This window comes from Acanthochromis polyacanthus, chromosome 1 (genome assembly GCF_021347895.1).
Source record: "Acanthochromis polyacanthus isolate Apoly-LR-REF ecotype Palm Island chromosome 1, KAUST_Apoly_ChrSc, whole genome shotgun sequence".
Lineage (NCBI taxonomy): Eukaryota > Metazoa > Chordata > Actinopteri > Pomacentridae > Acanthochromis > Acanthochromis polyacanthus.
In genome coordinates, this window is record NC_067113.1 from 12,749,573 (window position 1) to 12,777,554 (window position 27,982).

The following is a 27,982-nucleotide window of genomic DNA, read 5'->3' on the forward strand; positions in this document are numbered from 1 at the left end:
ATATATATGTACATAGCTCAGGTATACTGTCATGCACATCAGAAAATGCTGCCATGGCAATACATTTAATATTACAACCAATATTACCATGAGGTGTGAATATGTTTGCCGTAGAGATCTGCATAAAGAGCTGCTGCAAAGTAACGTGCAAACAAAATCACATGGAGTTAGCATGAGACACTGCTGGGATAAAAATATTACACATATGTAGGACATAAAGAAGGAAGAATCTGTAAGAAGCAGAGAACAGAAACCAGAAGAACAATAAAGCAGCGATGCAAATGGGGTGTTTGTAAAAAGAAACAAAAAATGTTTGAACACAACATGTTTGTGATGTTTCATGTTAAACCTCAGAGAACACGATGAGGGACAATCTTCATTTTCTATGATCCTCATTAAATGCAGGCACACAAAACAGAACAAAAATAACAGAAGAATACATGGTGATGAATATAGAAACTCAGTAAAAAGCCAGTGAGATGACTCATTGTGTTGATGACTTATGAAGAAGTCATATATATTTGTTTCTATTCATCCTGGTGGGGTTATGTGTGCTGGCAGCCGCAGCTATAAACTCTGTGGGTTCAATTATAAAAGCAAACACAAGCTGTCATTTCATTTCCTATTTACTTTTGTTTTAGTTTGAATACTTGCCACATATTCCATTCCCTACCCCCTTCGACACACACACACACACACACCATTATCTACATATGAAGCAAAACTAACACTAGCACACATGCAGCACCAACAAATCCACACAGGCGTTTAGCCTCACTGCACTCTAACGAGGGTCATTCCTCGCCATAGGGCTGAAACATCTTCATCCTCATAAAACATCTCCGGTTAGCCTGCAACCTTTTGTGCTAACACAGTGATGAACATTTTTCTGCAGCTGATATTTCGATATTTCTTGCTGTGTCTCGCCCTGCTGTGAAATTAATTCCGTCATATCCACCTTGCCAGGAAAAAGGACATTTTATTAAAGGAAAAAAAGGCTCAGTAGTTTAAAGTGTAAAAGGTTGATAATGTAAGAAGGTGGGAGGAGGGAGCAGGTGCAGACAGCTGGAGTTAAGTGAAGAGTGTTCTAACACGTTTCTTGTTCATGTTTTGTGTCTTGCAGGACTTGTCCGTGATGGTGCTCTGTATGGACGAGAAGCTGTGCCATGACAGAGGGCAACGTGGGTAAAAGAGACATGCGACATCCAGCCCCGCACCACTGCCACCTCTTCCTGGGCGGGGCCTTGCTGCTTCTCCTGGCCAGCTCTGCTCTGAGCTGCCCCGCCCGATGTGAGTGTTCTGCCCAAAGCAAGTCGGTTAGTTGCCACCGCAAGCGGCTGCCCAGCATCCCCGAAGGTATCCCCATAGAGACGCGTGTCCTGGACCTCAGTAAGAACAAGCTACGCATCATCACACCGGACAACTTTTCTTCTTTCCAGCAGCTTGAGGACCTGGATCTAAGCGACAACCTCATCAGTGTGGTGGAGCCTGGTTCATTTCGCTCTCAGCTTGCTCTCCGCTCTCTTAACTTCCGCAGTAATCTGCTTCAGCTGGTTCCTGCTGGTGTGCTGTCAGGCCTGACCAACCTCACCCGCCTTGATCTCAGCCACAACCGCCTGGTGGTTCTTCTGGACCATGCCTTCCAAGATCTGCGCAGGTTGACATCCCTGGAGGTGGGTGATAATGAACTAGTTTTCATCTCTCAGCGGGCCTTTACAGGATTACTTGGCCTTCAAAGTCTGACTCTGGAACGTTCCAATCTGACTGTGGTCCCTACTGACGCTCTGGCTCATCTTCACAGTCTGATGGATCTGCGCATGCGCTACCTGAGCATTAGTTTTCTTAAGCCTTTCTCTTTTAAGAGGCTATCTCGTCTGCGCCATCTGGAGATTGATTTCTGGCCCTGGCTGGACACACTGCCTCCCCTCTCACTGCACGGCCTCAACCTCACAACGCTGTTCATAACCAACACTAACCTATCTGCCTTCCCTGGCACAGCACTGCGCAACCTGCCCTACCTCACACACCTCAACCTGTCCTACTGCCGCATCCAGCACATCCACCAGGGAGAGCTAGGTCAACACCCACACCTACTGGAGCTCCGCCTTCAAGGGGCTCAGCTGGTTTCAATAGAGCCTTTTGCTTTTATGGGCCTCAAATCTTTACAGCTACTGGATGTGTCACAGAACCGCCTGGACTCTCTGGAGAGGGGAGTGTTTGCCTCACCAGACAACCTGCTGAGGCTGTGTCTGGGTGGAAACCCATTAGTGTGCGACTGCAGATTGCTTTGGCTGCTAAACAGCCACAAGCCTCCATCTCTGCAGATTCTGGACATTCAGCCAGAGTGCAGCGCACCTGAGCACCTCCTGGGGAAAACTCTCCGTGACCTGAAGGAACCGCTAGTCTCCAGGTACATGACCTGCACTAAACCACGGATTGGACCTAACACGACACAGCTGCTGATGGCTGATGAGGGTCAGCCTGCCCGCCTGAGCTGCATGGCAGAGGGAGCACCTCGACCCTCTGTGGTCTGGATTACACCTCACAGACGTTACATCACAGCTAAGAGCAGCGGTAGGGTGGAGGTCCAACCAGATGGTACCCTGGAGATCAAGGCAGCGGAGCTGCATGACAGCGGGGTGTACTTGTGTATTGCCAGTAACCCTGCTGGCAACGCTAGCCTATCGGCCTCTTTAGCTGTGAAGAGTCTGGGCATTGGGGACAGATCTCACTATAGCAACAGGAGCTCAAATTATCTGACAGACTCCAACAGCACATGGGGGAATGGGACAGTATTGTACAACATGACAGTTCCTATTGATATTAAAACTATCATTATATCTACAGCCATGGGCTGCCTGTCCTTCCTAGGTGTGGTTGTCTTCTGCTTCCTGCTTCTATTTGCCTGGAGCCGAGGGAAAGGACGCCATAAGAGCAACTTTGATATTGAGTACGTCCCTCGTAAGTCCAATGGGGCTTCAGCAGAGGTGTCTGAAACAAGTGGCCCAAGGCGGGTCAACATGAAAATGATTTGAAAATAATGCAGACTGACAGACACGATAGCAATGTCAACAACACAGTGCACACATATCAGCTGAAAAAAAAAAAGCTTTTTCTATGACACAGTGGATTTGTGACAAACGAAAGTGATGTACTATTATAGTGGGTGTCGATATGGCGGTGATCTAGTGATAAAGTGGACATGTGAATATAAAAGTGATCTATGAAACCGTGGACGTGTTTATATGAAATAATGTTCTCATACAGTACACTGAATATACTTCTATAACCAACATATCAATATGGGAGTGATATAGTGTTGCACTAGGCATGTGATTCAGTGGTGATGTGATGAGTAATGATGTTGTCGACTCACCGTGACATCGAGGTGAAGGAGGGAGCTGCTGGGAGAGACAGGGGACATCTTTGCGTGGCAGTAGAGCTATCATCGTTGCGACATGTCAGGACTAAATTGTCTATTACCCATCTTAGCTGCAGTATGAAAGGTGTGTGTTGTGCTCATGTGTGCACGTGTGCGTGTATGTGTGCGTGCATCAGTGTGCGCATGTTGCATTTGTGTGTTTCTTTGTGCATGTGCACGCATTGCCTTTCTTGTTGGACAGAACAATTAAAGTGAATGATAGGGTCCAAAGCATTGTTCCAGGCCTTTGTTCTTGTTCTATCATTGTAACAACAGTACGGTCACTGTTGAGTAACACAGAGGATTATCTATGTTTGTATGCAAAATCACATATTTAAAAGAAATGCTGCTGAATTTTTGAAACAAGTCAATGTGCCCCTTGGAATGACTTCAAAATTAGATGCGGATTTTTCTAAACTCAAGGAGATGTAGTTACAGTGTGAGGTCAGAGCTTTGTCTTTACCAGAGAGCTCACTCTCCAGCAAAACAAGACGTTTTTTGAGAAACAGCAATGGACAATTGTGTTATTGCTCGGGAAAAGCTTCCAGCTATAGAAATGGCATGTTAAACCCATTTTATAACATAATAAATCATGGGCAGATTTTCCTGCCAGACAAATCCCTTGATATGAAATAAAAGAGTCAGTGACCAGACACAATGGCAAAGATTTACTGGCCAGTACCCTCTTTGTGACGAGACAAAGTTCAGCTTCACAGATTTATGGGTTGAATTCCCTCTTCTCTCCCATTTTTCTTTGATCGCACCACTTGAAGTGAGCGAGTCCGGATTCTTTCCTGGGGTTACCAAGGGGTTCTCTGGGTATTTAATTGATGGTAATTTGAAAGTTGTCGTGAAATCTTGTATTGTTTAGGGGTTTTTTTCTTTTATGTTGAAAATGTTTTAAATGTTTAGAAAAAATACAGTAACTTAATTAAGGGCAATTCTTTGTAATGCAGGGACGTGGGTGTTAACTTGTGTGATTCTGTTGTGATAAAATGTTCAAGGTTGTATAATTGTTTTCATATGACAAATTTATGGGTATATTTTCAAAAGGAAATAAATCTTAATTATACCCCTAAAACTGGAGTTCCTGCAGTTCACATTTTTGCAGACTGAACAATCATCTTTTTGTTTATAATATTACTTATTGTATATTACCTCATGTATATCATATAGGTATCCACAGTCATGACATTGTCCAGCTTTGTAGCTATTTATATCATGTCATATGTAAACATTTGGTTGTAATGTTTTAAAGGTAAAGTTAATGATTCGAATCCAGTACAATTTGTCAAATGCTAATTTGTGAAATTCAGTTAACATTTCTTCATGGTCTGTTGCCTGTAAATGGGAAACAAAGTGGCTCAGACTGATCCACACAACACTATTACAGCATGTACCATGCACAATAAAGCCACTGACTGTAAATAAAAGATGGACAAAGCCAATGTGATGCCAACCACTTGTTTGTAGAAAACTTTTGTAAAGCCTTGATTTTGGCATTTCCTACTTTGAAACCAGACATAATGAGCAGAGGGTGGATCTGACTGAGAACTCAAAAAGCCTGCTAGTAGAGCAGCAACTTGTCAACAGGTAGCCCCATCTTTTATCATCCACTTTAATCTTACACCATGTTGTATTGAAAAAGACTTGAAGCTAGCAACTGAGACCATAAACTCATTAGTGAAATGTTTGCTGAGGTAACAGATCAAATAAGAAGAAAGTTGATTTTCTGACATGCTTCTTTATAATCAGACTTCTTTTTTTTGCAACCAGAGGAGTCACACCCTGCTGGCTGTTAGCAAGAATACAGACTTATTTAATCCCACATTGACTTCACTTTTCAAACCTCCAAGCGACGTCCATCTTTTATTTGCAGTCTACGGTACAAACATAGCACTTGGCCAACTGTACACTCATGCCCACACTGGATCAATGCCCTATTATGTATCACACTTGTAACCACGCAAGTGCTGGTTGGTTGATTGGCCCATCACTTTGTTTCATAAAAGTCACCATGTAATTCGTTACAAACATCCATTGTCCATAGAGGATAAACCCTAATGACTTTCCTTTGACTTTTCCTCTAGCACCACGATGAGGTTGACGTTTTGTGAAATGTGTTAACAGCTGTATGTACTGCCATGACATTTTCCCTTGCAGTTACCTGCACCATCTAGATGCCTTAACTAAACAGTTTGAATTTGAGGAAAAATATCTGAATTTTAAATAAATCCCCACAAAACTATGGTAGTCCCACCAGCTTTGGCTCTACTTGTTACACCTGCTAACATCGACATTGTATGTTAGCATGAAGATGTTAGTATTTAGGTGGGCCTAAATTCTTAGGACATCTGCAGACATACTGACTGCGGTCTCTTACACACCGATAACCAACTGCTGAAAATATTTTGAGCTGGAGCTATGCCAAATCCTACCATTTTGAAGCTGTGATTCCATATAAACGTGTAGCAAATTTGAAACCAACACACAAAACATTTTGAAAGACAAATGCAATGTAAACTTGGTTTCTTAAATTGTTTTGGCACAAATAAAGTAGGCCATATATTGTCACCAGAAGGTGGCACTACATCACACATAGCTATAATAAACCACTTGTTTGCCAACCACTAAGAAACCTAGAAGAAGAAACAACCAGAAAACCTATGAGAAGAATGGAGAGAGGTCTTCAGGAAAGTACTGATATTGAACAAAAACAGTAATTTGAGAGAATGTTGTTTTACTTCAGAGAAACCTTTTTTTGAACAAGTTCTTGTTAGGTTTTTTTGTAGAGTGAGCTCAGGAAAAGAGCTAAAGAGACAGGTGACAATGATTTATTCACAACAGGCTAGGATACAGAACTACAATTCCCAGTTATTGGGAAATCCCAGGAACTGGGCACGGAACTCAATGGGCTGTAGGAAACTATGGTGTCCCTAGTGGCTGGGCAAAAAATAAAAACACTCTAAACAAACCCTCAGCAGGTAAAACCTGGGAAGGAATGCAGAGTGCATAAACAATACTAAAACTAAGGTCGAGCAAATTGCTATAACTAGAATTATACAAGGAACTATAACTGTGGAGATAACTATAACTAAGGTCAAAGAACAGCTTAAAAGAATAACCGCACAAAGTGAGGAAAATACTCAAGGACACTATAATAGGAGGGTCTCAAAAAAAACAAGGCAAAAGGAGCACAAGAATGCTCCAGGCTAAACTAAGGAAGTCGTGGGGTGACGACAACTGTAGGACAAATCTCAAAACTATGAAACTGTAATTCTACAACTTCTCTTGAACTGGGCTTCTATAAACAATTAACCACTCTGACTGAGGCATGGCTTACTGTGACCAGAGTATAGGGAAACTGGGGGGCTGGGGGTCCAACGAGCTGAGGAGGGGGCTGCGACGGCAGGGGAAGGCTGACGGGGTTGGAAGCCTTGAAGATGACGGAGATAAATCAGGCGATGTGTCCAGAGGGAGAAATGGGTTTGGGCTGTAGACAAAACCAGATATCCAGACGAAAGTGAGCCAGAGCAGGTGGAAGGGCGACTGAGAAAAAGCAAAAAAGAGTTAGAGGTTCCATAGAGAGAAAAAAGCTGAACAAACCATGTGCAGAAAACTGACAATGGAAGTTTACAATCTGGCATCTGAGAGGTGACTGAAGCCTGGTTATATTGTGAGGCAAGGTGAGTTGAGTGGCACTGGTGGACCTGCTCCTGCTTCAGCTGATTGCCCTCAGAGATTGGCCTCACCTTCTGCCACAGCACCCAGTGCACCTGAAAGAAAAGAAAAACACAGGGAAGGAGGGGCCCTATCTCGAGCCTGCTTCAGCAGGCCTAACAGTTCTATTCCTAACAATAGGATTTTTTTAAATTTTTATGTTGAAAAAGTGAAAACATCCTCAAGTGAGAGTGAAGGCTTTTTTTTGCGACATTGGAGAAGTTTTTTTTTGTTTGTTTTCAAATTTTGTCGTTTCTATTCAGATAGAGTACAGTAAAAATACATCATGGCAAAATGGCTTCAACAAAAATCTACAGATGATTTCATGAAATGGTAGCAAACAAGGCTGAGCCCAAACCACAGTAGGGTTGGATTCCAGCCTGAGCCCTCTGCCTCATGTCCTTTCCTGTCTCTCTTCAGCTGTCTCTATAATTAAGACAAAAATTCAGTCCATTTCTGTAAAGCACTTTACTATTTTGATTAACCTTTTCCACCCTGGACATCCCTGTTCCAAGTCCAGGCGATGTGCTGTCATCTCTAGAAGGTTGCCAAGCATGGCAGATTGAATGTTGCATTGTTGTGCTTTGCCCCTTCTGATCCATCAAATTTGGTGGAGTTGCAGCTATGAATTTTTAGAATAGCTTCATTGATATCAGTGTTTATTCACTCGTTACAAGGACGTTACTTATTCTCTAATTCAAAGTTTGGAGTAGGAAGATAGTTGTAATTATGAAGGTTACATTTGCATTTAAAAGTTATTTTGTTGAAAACTAATTATTTACACTTATCTGTACATACATTAACCATGTGTGCAGATTGAATATTTTTGGGTAAGTTCCTATAGTGCTTGAAGAAACTCAAGTAGCTGAACTGGTAGATAATGTACTGTCAGAGCTGTACATCATAACAGTAAACTATGAATCAGTTTCAATGTTAGCTTCTACTTTGTATGTATCATCTGTCTTATCATGCATGTATCAAATTGTGCGTTTTATGTTCCCTATTCCCCTCCCCCCAATACCCCTCTCTACCCTTCTCTACCTCTCGTTCTCTACCTCTGTTCCTCTCTACCTCTTCTGTACTTCTCAACCCACCCGGCCAGCAGGCAGATGGGTCCCCCCACATAAAGAGTCGGGTTCTGCTTAAGGTTTTTTTTCCTGTTAAAAGGGTGTTTTCCTTGCCACTGTCGCCTTTGGACTTGCTCTGGGGGTCAGGCATTTGGGTTCTGTAAAGCGTCTTGAGACAATTGGACTGTAATTGGCGCTATATAAATAAAATTGAATTGAATTGAATTGAATTGAATTGAATTGAATTGAATTGAATTGAATTGAATTGAATAGTTGGCAATCAGCTGCCAGTGAAAAGTCCTCTGACTAACTGGTGCTGCATCTGTTTGTGGTGTTTTTAAAATTTTATTTTCTTCTAGTTTCTTCTTCAAAATTCAAATCTCAAATGGATTTTTTGGATTAGATTTTACTGAGGGCTGCACGGTGGCTTGGTGTTTAACTCTTTCGTCTTGCAGGTAGAAGATCTCTGGTTTGCGTCCTTTGCCTTCCCAGGATTTTTTCGCTGGGTACTCCAGCTTCTTCCCACAGTTTAAAAACATAATGAGGTTAATTGGTAACTCTAATATTGTCCATAGGTGTGAATGTGAGTGTGCTTGTTTGTCTCTGTGTAATGCTGTGATAGACTGGTGACCTGTCCAGGGTGTCTCCTGTCTTCATTCTAAAGTCATCCGGGATAGACTCCAGCCTCCTCCTCCTCCTCCTCCCCTGTAACTTTCTGCATACATAACGGATGGATGGAGGTTGAAGTCCTGCTGACAGAACCTGCTCGGGACACTGAAATAATCTCCATTTTTGCATCAGATTGCAGGCTTTTGATTCACTAAATATGGGATAAAGCGGTGTATAGAGAATGGATGGATGGAAATATATGTCACTACTTGCATATCTTCAGTAAACTATTAACTAGCATGCTGCACTAATGAGGTGGGATGTTTCTGCCACCCCACAGGAGCTGTTTAGCGTCAGGAACAAGCAGGAAGCTACTGCAACACTTCCTCCACCCCAACCATAATGATGCATATTTTAAACAAAAAGACATCCTTTTTTAAATTAAGGAAATGTTAATACAAATATATATATAATTCCCTTTCTCACACAGTTCACTCACAGTATATCTTCTAGTTTAATTTGCAGATCTCCTCTCCCAGCGTGTAGTCATGACATTTGTTTGTGTATTCGTATTCAAGCTATTGGAGGTTGCAATATTCTGATCTGATTGTGCAACACACTTCCATGTGGTCCAGATGGAAATTGGAAAACTGTGACTCCATGCAGCTTTTTCCTGTTCACACACTGATCAGAAAACACCAAAACTGGGCCACATGAAGGGGAAAAAAATATTAGAATTGGGACACAGAGCTGCAGCATGTATGTAGCCTAAATAGCCTGTAAGCAAGCGGAATGTGTCACACTCCTTGACCTGAGATCCAGTTAAGGTGAAAATCTTTATGGCCTACCGAAGGTCGTATCGGTACATTGTCGTCCAGGCAGCATGGTTCACTGAAAAGTGGTTCTTCACAGCTGCCTCCTCCACTGCTTCACCTGACAATCAGATAAAAACAGATGCTAATTTGGCATGCTGCTTGAACAGAAAGCTCCTTTTTCAGACAGCACTTGATGCTATCATGCTAATGGTGAAGAGAATCTCTGTGCATGTGTGAGAGCTCACAGGGGATATTCAGGCTTCTGCCGTGTCGTTACCAAGGCAAGATCAAAGTGGCTTTTATTTTTTTCGACTGCACTTTTCCTTTTACTGAGAGAGTGTTGTCAACAATGTAGGGAAAATGCAGTGATTCTATTAGTCGCTTGCTCATTTCTCTTGTCGCTGTTGGATTTCCAGAATAATAATCGGAGCTCGTACGGGCGGTTAACACTGCGTAATTATATGAGAATGTAGGATTCCCTCACTCAGTGATCTGTCAAAGAAACACCATGTTATTAGTGTCGTTTACGCCTCTGATTGAAACTAAGGCTATCATTTACTGCAATAAATATAGCACTTTAAGTGTATTAAAACACTTGAGTGTTTGGTGGCACTCAAGTAGAGGTGTTCATACTCAGGGCCACGCACCCCTAAATGAATAATTTCACACATCATAAAGGATCTTCATAAAGAATCCGTCACTACTTCGCAGCTGCATCAAAGAGCATACATCAAAGTGCGCCAGAAAGTATGATGCCGACTACTGCATCAGGCTGATGGATGGTTAAAAGCGCTTTGCAATGCTAGAGATCAATTTATACGAGGGTGTACTTTTCCTGACCTTCTGATCTGTGACAATAATGGAACAATCTGTCCTTTCCACATGAGATTATTATTAACTGCAACTTTGATTGTTGCTTTTTTAGTCAAAAATCGGGTTAGACTGACTTGGCCAAAACCTGCAGGAAAATTTGCTTCCCTGATCTGAAAATGTACATCTGAAATCCCACATTCAGTGTTAACTTGTAACCAAAATTGACAAGACACAGACTTTTTCCCAAACTGTCTTTGCCTTAGTTGTGCTACCAATCATTATTGCTGCTACATTTCACTGTCTGGTTCCTCCAGACGCCTGTGCTGTTTTGATGCAAGCTTCATAAGAACACGAATCAATAAAAAATATTGGAGTTTGGTGCAGAAGCTCTTCCCTGTGCCCTGGGGCTCACTGATGATGTACAGACAATAATGAAAGGTCAGTTGCTAATAGAGCTAGCCTGCAGAGATGGCAGGTTCATGCCACGAAGGACCCCAGAAAGCCCTCTGAGAGGAGCTGTAAAAGTGTAATGTTTGAGGCTGGTAGTTTTGCTGGTGTTGGCGTCATGCTCATAAAATAGAAGCTGCTGTTGTGTAGCCACGTCGCTGAACTAATTCTCCTCCATCCATCAACACAAGAGACTTCTTTACATTTACAGGGCACGGCTGCAGATAGAGTGCTTATTAATCACTCTTGTAATCACTCTTGATTAAAACAAAAAGAGATTAAACAGCTGACATGCAACTGAAAAAGCAGCAAAAAGCTTTTTAAACTTACTTCACTGATAGTTTTTTTTAAAGAAAAACATATTCAGAGCAGAAGTAATCATACATTTAATGGTGTAAAAACTTAGATAAGCAAAACAGATGGAGCCCCAGATTTATAATTGTGTTTATAGCTAAAGTTGCAGCTTGGCATCTTTCACTGTGTTGGAAATGTTTTGATCTGAAGCATCCATATACAGCTCCCTCCATAATTACTTGCACCCCTGGTTAAGATGTGTTGGAAGACTTAAAATAAATTCTTTTTTTTTTTTTTTGCAGAAGCAAACTCTCACACTGAAAATTGTTGAAAAATGTATTATAGGAGAAGATTAGGTGCTGTTTTGTTGGCAAAAAGGGGTTGTACAAGGTATTTAAATCAGGGGGACTCATGATTAGATGTAAAAGAATTATTTCTTAATATGTGATTTTTTTCCCTACTGAATAAATGCACTTGAACTAAAGGTTGGATTTTTCTCTTTTTTTTTCGTTGTGTTCTTATATTATTTAGAAAAAAAAAGAATTTATTAGGAGCTAAAGAACACATCTTAACCAGGGGTGCCAATAATTATGGAGGGCGCTGTAGCTCAGCAGCAGATGATAGCAGAAGGAAGTAAGTATGATTTTATGAGGGAGACAAAAACACTCGCATGGCGTTTATGTGACTTTTAGAGAGAGGTAATAACACATTTAATGATAAGTTAAGTTTATTAGTAATAAATCCCAGCTTGGTCCATTCAATACGCTCAAAGATTTTACTACTGCTGCTGTGTACTTGGTTTGGTGGCTAATGAAAGGTAATGTTAGAGAATTTTAAGTAGGTATTTAGATATTGTGACTTTCAGGCTCTAATTTCAGTTTCAATTTAATTGATTGCTATAGCACCCATTTACAATATAAATCCTCTCAGAGCACTTTGCATTGTAAGGCCAAGACCTCAGAATATTACAGGGAAACTCAACTAATCCAATTAGTTGCTTTGAGCACTTATTTGGTGATAGTTGGAAGAAAAGAACTCTCTTTTACCAGAAAGAAACCTCTGGCAGAACCAGGCTCAGGAAGGGCAGCCATCAGCCTCTACCAGGCAGGGTGAGGGTAAAGTGGGGGAGAGAAAAGGATAGTAGTCATTTGTCTGTTAAAGTGTGCTCAAACTAATTACGAAATTAATTCCCACCTTGCATATGTGTTAGTTTCCCAGTATCCTAAGCCTATCGTACAGATATTAGAAGTACACCAGTTTACAGCAACTTTCACTGTGTCTCCTGTTATGTTCATCCAGACTTACACTTGATTTTTTGAGTAGCCTACTTGATTACAATCTAACCCACATTTTGGAAACATGCAGTGCACTATGAAGATGGTGTACTCAAAATGATCTGGTAAAAGCTGAGTGTGAAATGGCTGACACTTCTTTCCCTAAATGGCTAAGTAACAAAAAGACACAAACAAAGCCCTTGTGTACAAGAGCTTTGTTTGTGTTTTTTTGTACACAAAGGCTACTCAGCAGTCATCTTTGTAACACCCTCAGGCAGTGATTTGAGCTAACAAGACCAGACTTTTATTAGAATGAATGGAGAGAGAACCATAAATGCAACACCAATGGTCACTAGAACATAAAAATTGCAAATCTAATTTTTAAGAAAATAAGAAGTTTGGTGGTTTTGCCCTGTAATATGCTTGCATCAGCTCAAAAACAAGGCTGGCTAAATATTTCCTGGTTCAGAGGTGACAAATCCGATCACTAAATTCCACTGTACTGTTGTCGGATAGAAGCCATCAGTATGTTTACTGAGTTTTTCAGTTGTTTGTAATAAATTGGTCTCTTAATTATTTATTTATACCAAATTACAAAGTGTAATGTACTAATGGAAGCATTTGAAATGAGACATGCTGTTTGGACATTTCAGAAGAACTGGATACCAAAGATAGACTGACTCTATCTGTCCTATAGCAGTTTCTTACCTGGTGCATAACATTCTCAGAGATTCAGGTCATGGCCCTGTGCATCAAAATGCTTAAACGAAGGTAAATTTGATTTGTTGACAACATTTCAGTTTCCATCCCAGACTCCCTCAGTTCTAATTGAGCTGTGAGGAGTTGCACACCAACTGACATGACTCAAGGCTCATTAATAACCCAGGACTCACGTGACTGGAGGTGTGAACGGTGGTGAAATTGTGTGAGTAGAGATGAGTTAAGGCGTGAACTGTAGTGAGACTGCTAGTGTAGGACTATGATATGTAGCAGTGTACACATTCTGTACAGAGAAGACAGATGGTTGGAGAGACGTGTGAAGGAAGCCATCTACTTTAAACTGGAGCATCCATCTTTAATGGGGAACCTCAGCCTCTAATAATGCACTCCTGAGATCACTGCCATGGCAGTTTCATCAGAATTCACACCTTCAGTCCTGTGAGTTGAGGTGAAAGTAAATGTCTGCAACTCTTACTTGCTCTGTGATGACATGTGACACATTATCAAGAAGCTAAAATAAAGCCAGTTGCTTTACTTGTGTGAGGTCTACGTATTTTTAATGGAAAAAGTCTTTTGAATGAGGGCTGAAACATCCTGATGAAATACAGTTAAGTCCAGTTGCTTTCAAATTGGCACTTCGACCATCTTATGTCAGTTTCCCATAGTGGAAACTTCACCCAAGTTAATAATGTTGGTGCTAACTCTACAGTCATGTATCAAATCACGGCAGAAGGAGACAAGCCAAACCATAAATGGTAAAAAAAAAAGAAAAAAAAGATGTAACTTTTTTTCTGTTTCATTTTTCATTACTTTTACAGTCTCGCTAATTCTGCTTCTAGCGCATTTCTATCCCATTTTATTTTTTCATACGTGTCCAACTTTTCGACCTCAACCAAGCTGATATTTTCAACTCCTCTTCAAATTTTTAGAATTTCCACTCAGATTTTTTGAATGTACAAATTAAAAATGCACATACAAAACAAGCGCTCTGTGAAACTGTAATTATGCTTCTTTGCTGGAAAGCGGAGTATTTTATTCTGATAGTCGGTGGCGGTGAGGCCGTACTCATCGTTGCCTCCCCCGTTTAACCCTGCTCTGCTTAAAGTCGAGCACCACTCATCTCCTCTCTGTGGAACTGCCCCATTAAAACGCAGCTTGTGGCAAGTGTCAGCTTGTGGTGCAGTGTGAAAGATGAGAGCAATAACAGAAAAGAAGCACATCACATTGCATCAGTAGCCCACCCCCGGGGGCCGTGGACGGAACTGATACGTTGTCCAAACCTCTGGGGGTAGAAAGGGTTCACTGTGACGTCATTTTACAGACTTTCTCCACTGAGTTGTGTCAGCCTGGGCTGGGAGCTTATAAAAACATGTTCCCTGCAGAAAGTTACAAGTATATAAAAAACTACAGCTGTTTGCCTGGAGCCATGCAAGTGTGATTTGTGCTGAGGCCGTGGAGAATTACAGTCATATTAGAGATGTCCTCTGGGCTTTGCTCGTAACCCTTGTGAACACTAACCCTGCAGGCTGCTAAGAGTTTCGAGCTTGCCTGTATTCAGCAACACTGCAGTAAAACCCAGAGCAACAGCTTTATTTTGAAAGATAATGGATGGAGAAAAACATGTAATTTACATATCGGTGCACTTTATCAGCATATGTTAATTCTTTTTTCTTTTTTTTTCACTGTTGTGCTGCAGTTTGCCAGCATGTGTGATGAATGATTATAAATGATTAATTTGTGAGTTATGACTCCCTGCCCTGTTCCCTCCTGCAGATCCTAAATCACAGAGGAAGAAAAGCAAAGCTAGGTGCTGATTAATTCAAACATTCATTCTCCTTACAACAAGCCTCCCAGTCAGCTTTAAATAGGCCCATTGTTCAACTGAAATTCGCTCTCACAAGACAGAGGCGTTGTTTCATGGGAGTGTGCTTTTCAGAGAGTCACCAATTAATTTGGTACGTTCTGGAGGGCTGGCCAATGGCATTTACTCTTACAACAATCACTTGTCTTACAACTCTGTTTAAACACAGAAGTGTGACCCGCATGCCAGCTGCTGGACTTTTCGCTGGGTACAAACAAATGTGATGTCTTAAAAGTGCAACAGATACGCTGGTCTAATTGCAGGTAGGATCCATCTTAGCGCCGGTTGCATGTCAGGCAGCAGTCAAAGTGATGAGGCAGAGGCTTCGCGGCTTTGTCAGATGAAGAGGTCACAGCCATGCTTAGAGGGTCAGGAGAATTAATTAGATAGAATGAATGACGGGGGACCTGAGGGGGTAAATGCAATTATCAACAGAAAGAAAGGCATAGAGATAAACCCCTGAGATATTAACTGATGAAAGTTTAATATTTTTTACTTTAAATCCTCTAACACCTCAACTTAAAATCAAATATATGCAGTGCTGTTACTGTAGGAGGGTAGTGCTTTGAAATAGCAGGCAGCCTGGCACACAAACATCTTTTGGCTCATTACCACAGTGCACACACTCTGATCATAGTTAGTGCATCAGAGTCAGGCGGGAGGATGACTGTTTCTCCCTTCTGTCAGGGAATTTATGAACATTATGACAGCTCGAATGACTGTAAAAATGTGCTTGCTTGCTAGATGAAATGATGAGCTAAAAAGCTGCAGTGTATCAGGCTAACAAGAGTCACCTACATATATACATCCCCGTCTCAGCAGGTGCTGAGATGAGTCGGACTGTCACTTCAAGCACGTCTGCAGAGAGCGGCAGCCTGAATAATCATTATAGCCTGCTCAGCTTTTTCCCAAAAAGGGAGCAATAAGCAGAAGAGGTACTAGTGCAGGATGTTTAATGTTGTCTGTTTCATTGTTTGATCCGGGATAAAAGACACATGGGCAACCCAGACGGCTGTCTCCCCACTTGGCTGGCTTCCAAAGACTGCCATCGTTTGGAAACAACTGGGAGTCCCTTAATGTTCAGGCCGCGTACAGGAAGGACGTCTGGAGGAATTTAAATCTGCACTAGACCGAGGCTGACACTTTACAGTGGCTGCAGGCACAGTGGCTATGAGACCAACAGGGCATAAATGAACCCCCAAAGAGCAATCACAACACATAAATCCGATTTGTAAACCCAGAACACTTGTGTATAAACATACGCCAGCTTGAAGAGTTTGTGAGAAAAAATTACAGTGAAAAATTCTATTGTTGTACATGCTTTAGTAGAAGACAGCTGAACTTTTTTTGGGCGGGTTCATCAAAGAGACTTTCCTCAAACTAACTAACCTAAGACTGACATAACTAAAGGTGTAAATGGTGGTAACATCACCTGGAAAGGGACCTCACCTCAGAATTGCATTATAAGTAGCTGCAACCCGGTCTCACGGGGATTCGTGAAACTGTCACGTAAATTTTTGTTTCGGTTTCGTGCGCACCAACACGATTTCGTCATGTTTTTCGTGCCGCTCACCACGAAATGTTTTTCGTGTTGCTCACAACGAAACCCGCTGTGGTAATCACATCTGAAAGTGCTTTATACCGGCGGATTCATGACGATCTAAGCTGTCCATCGGCGTATACTGCTTGTGTGTTCGCGTTTGCGGCCGTCGGACATTCTTTAAATTCCTATGCAAATTGGTAAGTGTACCACCGGGTTATGGTTAGGGTTATGGTTAGGTTATGGTTAGATTATGATTAGGTTATGGTTAGGGTTATGGTTAGTGACGATGTCATGCAAAATATAGCGTTGGATTCGCCACGGTTTTACTTTAAAAATATAATATACCCATTCGTTTGAAATACGTTCTGAGTGGCACGAAAAGTCCGCCGTTTAAAATACATTGGTGTGCATTTCGTGGTGAGTGGCACGAAAAACATGACGAAATCGTGTTGGTGCGCACGAAACCGAAACAAAAAATTACGTGACAGTTTCACGAATCCTCGTGAGATCAGGCTGGTAGCTGATAAGTGGTGTTGCAGACAAAATCCCTGTTTTAGAGATGGTGGCTGTGGTAATGTGTTTTCCACTGCAGGAACTGAAACCTTAAAGCATGATCCCAAAGAAGGAATCATCACTGTAGAACCTCTTTCAGAGCCATTTTTAGAGCAGAAAACTGCTGCCTGGCTCTCCCTGATAATTGAGTCAGTGAAGACAAATGCAAACTTGAAGATAACAACAAGCACCATTTTTTGGCGCTCTTCATCTTCTTGTTGAGTTGCTTCCATCAACAAGATTCACCAGATTTTCTGAAATAATAAATCCTCCAGTGTTCTATCTCCTATGTACTGTTGTTGTTGTGGCCCTGCAGGAAAACAAAAGCATTAATTACAGAGCTGTTCCTGAAACATTTGCACCGCCTCACACCTGCTCCAGTTTTTTGCAATTGAATATACGTAAATGCTTGCTGCACTCCTCTCAAACCATCTGTCTCCTCTTTTCACAAGTCTTACATTGCTCATCTACGACAGCAGCTTCACCACCATTCACACTTGGAGTTTTTTCTCCTCTCCAGCTTCCACATCTCAACTCATGTAGTATCTTGGGTTGTTGATCAGTCCCTCCAGGATTTTGCAGGTGTTTTTCGTGATTGTTGCGGCCGAAAATGCCTGAATTTGAGGCAGCTTTTCTAAAAAAAATTGCGATAAAAGTTGCGATGTTTTAAGCTTATTTGTTGTGATGAAACTGCGGGAGACAGTGACAATTGCTAAAAAGCTGCATTTTTTCCAGTTTGTAGAACATGTTTCAATGCTGTAATTGACCATATTTATTCCGAAATTACTTATTTAACGTTCCAACCCATTTCCACAAAAGCTGGCACACCATGGTGGGAAATTAGCAGCAGCCAGATCCTGGTTTAACATGACGTGGTTGGTAGATTTGCGGCACAAAATGCTAATTTACTATTGACTGAATCATATTTGGACATATCTGTCGGTGGCTTAAAAAGTTAATTTCACTTCCTGGCACACACGTGTTCAGACACACACGCTCACGGCTTGTCACGTCAACTAACAAGAACAGCACTGAGAGAGCGCAGTCCTCCACCAAGACTGTTCATTACCTGACATTGTGCTGAACACAGGTGTGTGTTCTGCATGTGTACATACCGAATCCCGTGGCCTAACTATGTAGCGGGCGACGGGAATTCATGGGACTCAGAAACACCCCCACAATTTAATCAACTGTACCTTGTGTCATTTCCGATACGTCCACAGTGGTAGATTTGTTGTAGGATCACAATCATTTGATCGTCAGCAGGCCGCTGAGGTAGCATTCACTTGTTGCCATGGTTACCGTGCCGCTATCAGATGCCGTGCCGCTATGAAGCCTTAACAAATCCGTGGATCCAGACTTGAAGCTGTATCACTGCCGAAGTCTAATCACTTGGTCCTTGTGTCATTTCTGACCGACCCTGAAAATTTCATTCAATCTCTGAGTCCATTTTTGAGTAACGTTGGTAACAGAGGAAGGAGTCACACACGCTGATCGTCACATAACTCCGCCGTGTTCTTTGGTGGAAGAATTAATCTAATTTACCTTCATTCTTTCAGTGCTCTAACAGATCTGGATGCAACAGTTTCCATCATGATTTGTCTGGTCTGTTGTCTGCTCATTTCAGCCGTTCTGTCTCCTGTTTAAAGAAAAAAAAAGTATGTATCAATCGATGATTTTTTTTTTTGTATTCCACCAAAATATTGCACGGTTGTAAAACACTTTAGCTCCGTTTTGGTGAAGAACATCAGTGAATTAATTGTTTATCATGGTCTTCAGCAGTAATTTTTGTTGGTAAATGAAAGACATTAGTATCGCACATGTCTGCATCTTCAAACCAAAAACAGGAAGTGAATTCGGTGACGTACGTGCATTATGTTTGCGCTGGGAGCTGCTATGATTGGTGGAACTCACATGAGGCGGGCCAAAATTGTGGGAAAGTTGCGGTGATTGGACAAAATTGCAAGGCCGCGCCAAATTCTCGGTGATTGGTTGATTTCGCATGAATTTGCGCGATCGCAACATCACGAATATCTGGAGGGACTGGTTAATGAATTCTGAGTTTAGGTGATAATAAATACTTGCTGCTCACCACCATCTTCGTCACGCAGATCTGAGGAAGCTCCTTAGATGAGAGTTGAAATGTCTTCAAGAACTGAACAGTTCATTTTCCTTTTACAGAGGTAGCTATGTAGTTAATGGAGTAGTTAATTATCATGATGTGTGGCTGAAAATTTTAACAAACAGAAGTTGAATATATTTCCTGAGTAGTCAAAGAATTCAGCAAAAGCCCTAGAGCACACAAAAATGAACTAGTTTTTTTCTGGTCCAATTCCAATGTTCCACACTTTCAGCAATTTTATTGTCATTTAGGCTGTCGAAAATAGTTAATCGAAAGTTGAAGTTAAGCAAAAAAAAGAGAAAAAAATTGTGAAGATTGCATGAATGTTGCTGTTTCCACTGAAAAAAGGCAAATGATAATTGAATATTTGCGACTGACTGTGAAGTCAAACGAACATGCTACAAGCTTATCCACCAGAAGTGTGCGGTTTTACTCTTTGTACAAAGTACACTCTATTTTGTGTACTTTGTCTTTGAACATTTGCATTGCATGTGAATTACGAAGTGTCAAATCATTCAAAATGGAGGAAATTATAAGAATAATTGGCTGAAAATCTACACAAGACAACAATAGAAACCTGAAAGGAAAGACTAATATAAAGTTTCAACAGAATATTCCAGTGAACTCTGTGCTTGACTGGTGAAGTCTGAGTTATGAGTAAAGCAGGTCCACTAAGTGCCACTGGCACTGTGATATATAGAATTGGGAAAACAACTGCAAAGGGATTTGGGAAGCTTTGGTCTTGACCCAAGAAAACCTGCTAGGGACAAAGCTGCACCCCCTGAAAACAGCAGGCTACTTGTAGAGTCGGTGTATTACAAGAGGGATGCAGCTAGGTGTGATCAAATAGATTCTCAAGGAGGGACATGGGGCCAGACTGGGAAAACTGAGAGAAAGAAACTCTGTTGCAGAGCACTGGGTGCCCTGGGAAGCCATGCTAAATGACACATGAAAGGCAGACATGTAGATACAGTATGCTGAGCTACTGTAGCAGCTGTTGCAGGAAGGCTGTAAAAGACAGGATAGGTCCCAGGGAACCTGGAAGCATGAATTTGCAGGCCTAGTTCATTCATGTTTGCTTTCCTGTTCAGTTGCTGCTGAATTTGGAGTTCGTAGCCAGAGATGGCTGTTTCAAAATTAGCTGGAAAATCATGCACAGTCACGCCCATTGAGGCAGAATAAACACGTTAGTTGCAGATAGACACCTAAGCACACAACTGCATATTTACTAATGAGGGTGATCAGAAGACACCAGTATCAGCAGTGGTGTAATCATGGCAAAATGGTGGAGAAGAGGCAGGCGTTTGAAGGGCTCACTGCTCCCAGCATGACAAATAAAGCATTATGAGCACACGTGAGGCATGAAATCCTAACACAAACAAAGGCAGTCATGCCTTTGAGCCAGTTTATCATACTCATCACAAAAGACACAGCATCTAAGATAAAGAAGATACAATGGCATGTTTGACATTATGGCAGCTCATAAAAATCCCTTGCATTCACAGTGGAGATCAATCAAACTTGAAGTGATGCATTAAAAATCAAAGAGATACATGAGGTGTTCAACGTGAAATGTGTCACAGAGCTTTAACTATTCAGATCAGCGGTGCAGAATAAAGGCTTTTGATTTTTGCTCTCAAAACTTGCCAGGGATGGTCTTGGGTTTTTAAATCCTTCTGGAAGTCTTCATTTAGAGGAGTGGCTATTGATTCTTTTCTGCTAAGGATTTTTCTGGTGCTGCCGCCCAGAAATCCTTGCTAAAACCTCTGGTAATTTGTATTGATTAAAGATTTTGGAGGTTCTTGAAGATGTTGGGGGAAATAATAAGTAATAGTAATAAGAGGAACACAATGTTTTTAATGTTTGTGTCTTACAGCATTTTATACTATGATACTGTTAGGTTGGGGAATGGAACAACCTAATTAATCCTAAAGATAATCTTTGGGACAATATGCAACCATTGAAAACAAGTGTATGCAGTGAACTACTTTGTAAAACTGTTCTTTTGTTGTTATTGTATTCATTGCATCTGTCAGTGAAACTTACATGTCAAACCCTTTTAAAACAGCAACTTAAAATCATCTTCATCAGTCCAAACCTCTATACTATGAACTGTTTTCTGATTTCTGTGCTTGCTCTTCAGCAGACACTTCAACTTATTTTAGTTTCTTCACTGAAAATGGCAACAAACAAAACAAAAAGAAAAGAAAAAAAGAAAGTCTTTTCCCAAAGTTAACAATTTTAACTAACCCCAATTTTCAGGAAAATAATATTTTAGATTTTGGCTGACATTTCAACTCCTTTCATTGTTTGAACTTTAACTAGATCTAAAAGTCTTTTCATCTCCTTTTCTTTAACTGAAATTTCAAGTCCTGTCAGTGTTTGATTTCAGACAACACTTTTTTGGAAATCTTTTCAGCTCTGTTAAATGCTTTCATTTATCATATCACTGGTTAAAGTTTTGTCATTTAAAAATAGAAATGACACCTTAACTTAATTTAGTGATTGCACTTAGACATGGCTCAAGGTATGTTTATCAGTCAATGAAAGTGTGAGAGGCCAACAGTCATATATCTGCCTAAAGAGATAATCATGGATTTTTCTCTGAAGTTCATCACTAAGACAATATATTAACTTATAATGGTATAAAGAGAATTATCAGTTTCAATGAAATATGTTAATTTTGTCAAACAACACAATAAGATGACACATTAAAAAGATAATAGATTCATATCTGATAATAACAAGAAAACAATAATAACATGAAAGATTTTTAAGTTCATGTTACATACAGAGCCTAAGTTTTCATCCTACTTGGAAATTTTCCTATTTTGCTGCTTTTCATTATTGAATCATAGTCAATGTAATTTAGCTTATTTGACAAGAACCTACGAAAAAGACTGTTTCATGTAAAACTGAAATCAGATTCCCACAAAGCAATTTAATTTATTTCAAAATATAAAATGTAAAATAAATGATTGCAAAAGTGTCAGGATCCTCCTTTCACTCCCACCTGAAATCCCTTAAACCCCATCCTGCCTTTTTCCCCTCATCTCTCCTGGTGTGTTTCTCCTGTTCTCTCTCTCTCTCCCCTGACAGCAGAGCAGATGAGGGAGCAGCTGAAGCCACTCCTTCAATCAGCCACCTCCACCAGAGACTGAGCAGCTGACAATCATCCTTCTGATTACACACTGACAATAAAGGACCGGCTCATCCTGCAACACCCTGCCAGATCGTTAGACTCGACTCACCTAGTCAGTCGCCTTCTCACATTTTAGTTCTGCCGTGTAAGAAACAGACCTCTAACCCTGTTTTTCCTGTTCTCGCCAGAATCTGCTGCTTCAGACTCCAGCCTGCTGTACATCACCGGTTTCCCTCCTGGACCCAACCTTTCCCCAGAACGATTACCTAACCATCCCGGTTCTGATCACTCCAGTTTGCCCCACCTGCGTCCTAGCTCTCCTGGTCCTTGTCCCCGCTTCCCCTCCAGCCGCCAGGGATCCCAAGATTACCCGGCGCTGCACTCTGCTTCCCCTCCCGGAACCACAACGGCCGCCGATCCCCGGCTGGAACTCTGCCTACCCGATAACACTCCTCGCTTCCCCCGACAAGACCCCGGCTCTCCACCTGCCAGATCCACTCCCTCTCCCTACAATAAATCTCTTCCTTAACTGCATCTTGCCTCGACCATGTGCTCTCTGCTCGGGTTTCTTCCCGTTGCGTGACACAAAAGTATTAACCCTTTTCTTAAAGTTTTTTTTCTTTTTTTTTTTTTTTGGCCTTTTTCTGGCAGGTGCAGTAGGAGAGGCAGACAGGGAGAAGACATGCAGCAAAGGGCTACAAGCGGGATCAAACCCCGCCCACTGTATCGGGGACCAGCCCCTGTACATGGTTCACCTGCCTAACCCATTGAGCTATACGAGCACCCCATATTTACCCTTTTTAAGTTTGTATTTAATAGATGAATCTTTGTCCACAACTACAGCATTAAGCCTGTATGAATATGTCTGGTCAGATTTGTACACCTGGACACTCCAATTTTACACTTTCTTCTTTGCAGAACTGTTCATGTTCTGCCAGGTTGGACAAGAATTGGGAGTAAACAACCCTTCTGAAGTCCAGTCACAAATACTCAATTGAACTGAGATCTGGTCTCTGACTCGGCCACTCCAGAACATTCACCTTGTTGCTCTTAAACATTTATGTGTAGCTTGGACTGTATGCTTCAGGTGGTTGTCAAACTGGAAAGCAAATCTTCTCCCAAGTTACAGTTGTCTTGCAGATTGCATCAGGTTGTCCTTCAGGATCTCCCTATACTTTGCTGCATTAATTTTACCCTCTACCTCTACATTTCTTCCAGCACCTGCTGCCGAGATGCATCCCCACAGCATGATGCTACCACCACCATGCTTCACATAAAGAATGGTGTGTTTGTGATGATGCGTGGTGTCTGGTGTCCGCAAAAACAGAATCTAGTCTGATGGTCATCAAATAACTTTTGGTCTCATCAGACCAAAGAATCTTCTTCCCGTTGACTTCAGAGTCTCCTACATTTCTTTGACTGGTGAAGAAGAGACAGCTGTTGTATAAACAGTCTCTCCTATCTCAGCAGGTGAAGCTTGTACCTCTTTTAGAAGAGTCCGAGGTGTCTTGGTGGTCTTCCCCACTAGTCTCTTTCTTTCAGTCACTTTCTAAGGACAGCCTGAGTTGGAAAAATTTACATGTGCTGTATTCCTTCCATTTCTTAATAATGAATTTACTGCAGTCCAGGGGATACTCAGTGACTTAGAACATTTCTTGCATTCGTCGCCTTACTTGCTGTCTTCAATAGCCATCTACGGAGTTGCTTAGAGTGTTAATTTGTCTTCAAAAGTGTAGGTTTAGCCAGGACTACTAAATTCATCAATGACCAGACCTTCCCGATACAGGTGTCTTTGAATGAAAATCACTTGAGACACATTCACTACACTCAGTTATCTCCTTTTTTTTAAAAAATTGTGTGACTTGTTGCACCAGTTGAGTCTCTTCAAAGAGGCTAAATACTTAAGCAAAATTTTGTTTTGTTTCACATTGTTAATATCTGACTTTATAGAAATCTGTCTTCATTTTGACATGAAAGAGTCTTTTGTAAATTCTTGTCCAAAAAAAGTGATTGAATGAATGATGGTTTCATGTTAAAGGCAATAAAAGGGGCACAGTTCCAAACGTCCTCCATTTTGTTGGCACAGTAACATTTGCTATTACTGATATTACTCAATACTTTTATATACTTGGCAATGCTTGAGATTTTACAACCTGAGGAAACTAAAGAGTTTTCACATCAGCATAGAGACTCTAAATATAGTATATTTTATTGGTTTTGTATTATTATCTTTGCAACAACATGCACCCACAGGAAAGCACCCGCATTGTTACTAAGAAATCAGTACATAAACTCCTATTAATGTTCCTGTTTTTGCTCATCATAACATCTCATGATCAGTCTGAGATATTCTGTATAGCATCTTGTAGTGTAAGTCTGTTTAGCTGTCTATTCCAAAGCACTTTTATAAAAACTCATTATAATGATTGGCCCGTGGCAGCGAGCCACAGTGCAGCTGGGCGAGAGAAAATGAGGTTCTTTGAAGTTCCTTCGTTTGAATGGCAACGCAGAATGATGTTGTTGTGCCTTGTTTCAAACCTGGAGCCTCTTTTGAAACCGTACAAAGGGATCAGGCTTATTATGGCCCAGTAGCTATCCATACTTTGCCCTTTTTAAAAATTGAGGAGTAATTGGAATTGGCAGGATCAGCCATTACGGAGCATGACAGAGTTTGGATCTTCGTAATCATACTCAGATGATTCATCTGTATCATTGTTGTTCTTCCTTCCTCACAATTTGCAGTGTCTATTCATGTCAGTGTTTCATGTTGTGTAATCTTGTTTGTCATTGTGACCTGCACAGCAATACATACAACTCAGCCACTATGGGGTCCTTTCAGCTCTCACCTGGGAAGTGTAAAGGAAACTAGGAGGTTATTTCGCAAAGAGAGTGGAGTTTGGGTGGCAGAACGAGGAAAGATGGGATTCATGGGGACCCTGGAGGCTGCTCTGAGGCTTGTTTTGCTCCATTTCTCATGGCCATGTAGGTTAGTGGGGAAAGGACTGATGTTAAACCGATCCTAATGGATGCTGGCGGTGGGCATCGGGCTGCCGGTCTGGACAGCAACAGGAGCCCGTCTGTCTGTCTAATGTCAGCTGAATAGAGATGCTGTGCTGTCACTGCTCTCAATCACATCTCCCTGAGCAAAAACACTGACGCTAATGAAGTGAACCATGGGTACACGGGCACAGCCGCAGACTCTGTAACCTCAAAGCTTTTAGAACACATCACTGCTCAGTCATCCAATTTACCTCTTTGTACTTAAAACCCCCAATTAATTGTATTAGCAATTCATGAGATATTTACTGTGCCAAACACATTACAGATCCATTTGAAATGACTTACTGAAATGCCATTACGTCACTAGACTGTCTTCATCAAGGCTAGAAAATTAACATTTCTTCCTCAAAGCTAAGTTGATTGTAATGAGATGTAATTTATTTGAATTTAAAATGATAATGAACTTGATTTTCTATTTGAAGCTTTCACAAGAAAATCTTAAAGCAGGTTGCAGTTAAAGAGATGGTGCATGTTTACCACCATTGTGCTTTTTGCTATTTTGCTTAGAAACACATTAATTCAGCAAGACTTAGAGATTACAGTCTCACTAGCAGCTCAATGAGAAGGTACTCAGGCACAACAGTGTTCTGCACTAAATAGTAGTGTCAGCTTAATACTAAAGTTCTCATAAATAAAATGCTTACATGCTTCTGTTTAGCAGATTCATTTTGCTTCAAGGTCATCCTATGTACAGTAAACAACATAGGTTTGTAGTAGTTACTTGTGCCAAGTTGCTTTTTAATGTCAAATTTTTCTAAACTTTTTCACTTTACAGTGTTTGCACTACTTCTAAGTTTCACAGTAGGTTATTTGTTCCTATGTAAAAAATTAAAGTGTAGCATATTTGCTATCATAAGCATACAGGCTCCAAAGGAGGAACTCAAAAGTCAGTACACCTTTTATTACTGAGATTCAATTCTTAATTTTTCAGTATGCCAAAATGTCCACCTTTACTTTTTATGACAGACTCAGTTCTCCTAAGCTTAGATGATACCACGTCTGGAAAGATGTTTGCTATTCTTCAGAGAATATTTTTTTTCAGTTGCTCTTTGTTGGAGGGAATATTTTTGCTTTACCTTTCTCTTTGAAATACCCCGACAGAGCTCCGTTAGATTCAAGTCAGGTAACGTACTTTCCCAAGTTGTAGTTTTCAATTGTTCTTATTTAATACTGTGAGACATACCACATTCCAAGTTCAAACACCATGTCTTCCACTGCCCCCCAGCTCTTTCTTTAGGAACAATTTCAATGATTTTCTAAATGAGTATATGACCTGTACTATTTTTTCTTCATTTTTAAAGATTTTTAGTGATTAACAACTCCAATAGTTTTTTTTAAGTATAAAAATAAACAAATACAGTCGATGACAAAATTATTAGCCACCCTATGAAATTTTAGTTTGCTTTTTTTTATATCCCAACTGCTGTTAAATTTCTATTTCAGCTTTTCCAAACATCCTAGTTTTATTTTAGATGCTTACATTATTTCATTTTGCACACAGAAACAAAATTATTTAACAAAAACCAAACACAACCAGGGTCAAAATTATTAGCCCCCTTAAGAATTTACCTTTTTACCGAGCCAAACCACAAACCGCCATTGTGCAATCATGTGCTTTAACTTTGTAATGCTCACAGCTTGTAATCAATCAGTCAATCAATCAAGTTTAAACTGGGGGTTGTCCTCTACTTTACACATAATATAAAAACTTAAGGATTTGAGCTATTACTTTAGAAAGCATCACGCCAAAAACGAAAAGAGAAAAAGAATTGTTGATGTCTACAAAGCAGGAGAAGGGTCTACAAAGTTATCACAGCGTTTCCAAGTGTCCAGAAGTAGAGTGAGAGGTCTTATTAAGAAATTCAAAGGGAGTCACAGTACAGAACAAGTCTGGCAGAGGGAAGAAGCCAAAGATTTCAAAGACTCTGGAAAGAAAACCTGTGAGTGATGTGTCTACAGATGCTAGAACAACCACCAAAACAGGAATTGTAGCGTCAAAGAAGACGGTCACTAGAGCCCTGCACAGAAATGGACATGGACTGAACCCTAACCCTCAACTTCTACAGAAGAGACACCTTCAAGCCAGACTAAAGTCTGCTGAGGACAACCTGGAGAAAGATTCTGAAGACCGGAAGCATGTCCTTCAGATGAGACCAAACTAGAGCTCTCTGGCCGTAGAGACATTTATGTTTGGCGAAAGAAGGGTAGTTAAGTGTTCTTTGGATTACTATTGTGCTGCAGTATTTGTCTTCCACCAAGCTTCTGCAGACTGGGAATCATCTTATCAGCCTGGACTTTGGAATATTCACAGAAATTTCCAAAGAAAAAAAAACGCCTTTTGCACTCGTGCAGCTCCATGTCATCACTTTCTCACCTCTGTGCTTCACCGTCAGAACCATGCATTCACTAAAACTATGTACATGCATTTTTACATCATTTTGGACTATTGCAGTATAAATACAACAACAATAACATTAATAATTAGAAGAATGAATTTGAATTGTGATTTTCTCAACCTCTCA

General features: G+C 40.9%; 2 protein-coding genes across 6 annotated transcripts in view; both read left to right on the forward strand.

Annotated features, from left to right (window-relative positions):
- The window catches only part of lingo2b (leucine rich repeat and Ig domain containing 2b), a 44,678-nt gene extending 40,176 nt beyond the window's left edge, over positions 1–4,502 (forward strand). For all 4 annotated transcript variants that reach the window (XM_022198748.2, XM_051939913.1, XM_022198749.2 and 1 more), the window contains exon 2: positions 1,124–4,502. In XM_022198748.2, coding sequence (XP_022054440.1) covers positions 1,167–3,035 — 1,869 coding nt within the window. In that variant the 5' untranslated portion in view covers positions 1,124–1,166 and the 3' untranslated portion in view covers positions 3,036–4,502. The remainder of the gene's footprint in view (positions 1–1,123) is intronic.
- LOC110955846 (alcohol dehydrogenase 1-like) overlaps positions 1–27,982 on the forward strand; it is a 322,968-nt gene that overhangs the window by 273,397 nt on the left and 21,589 nt on the right. The window lies entirely within an intron of this gene.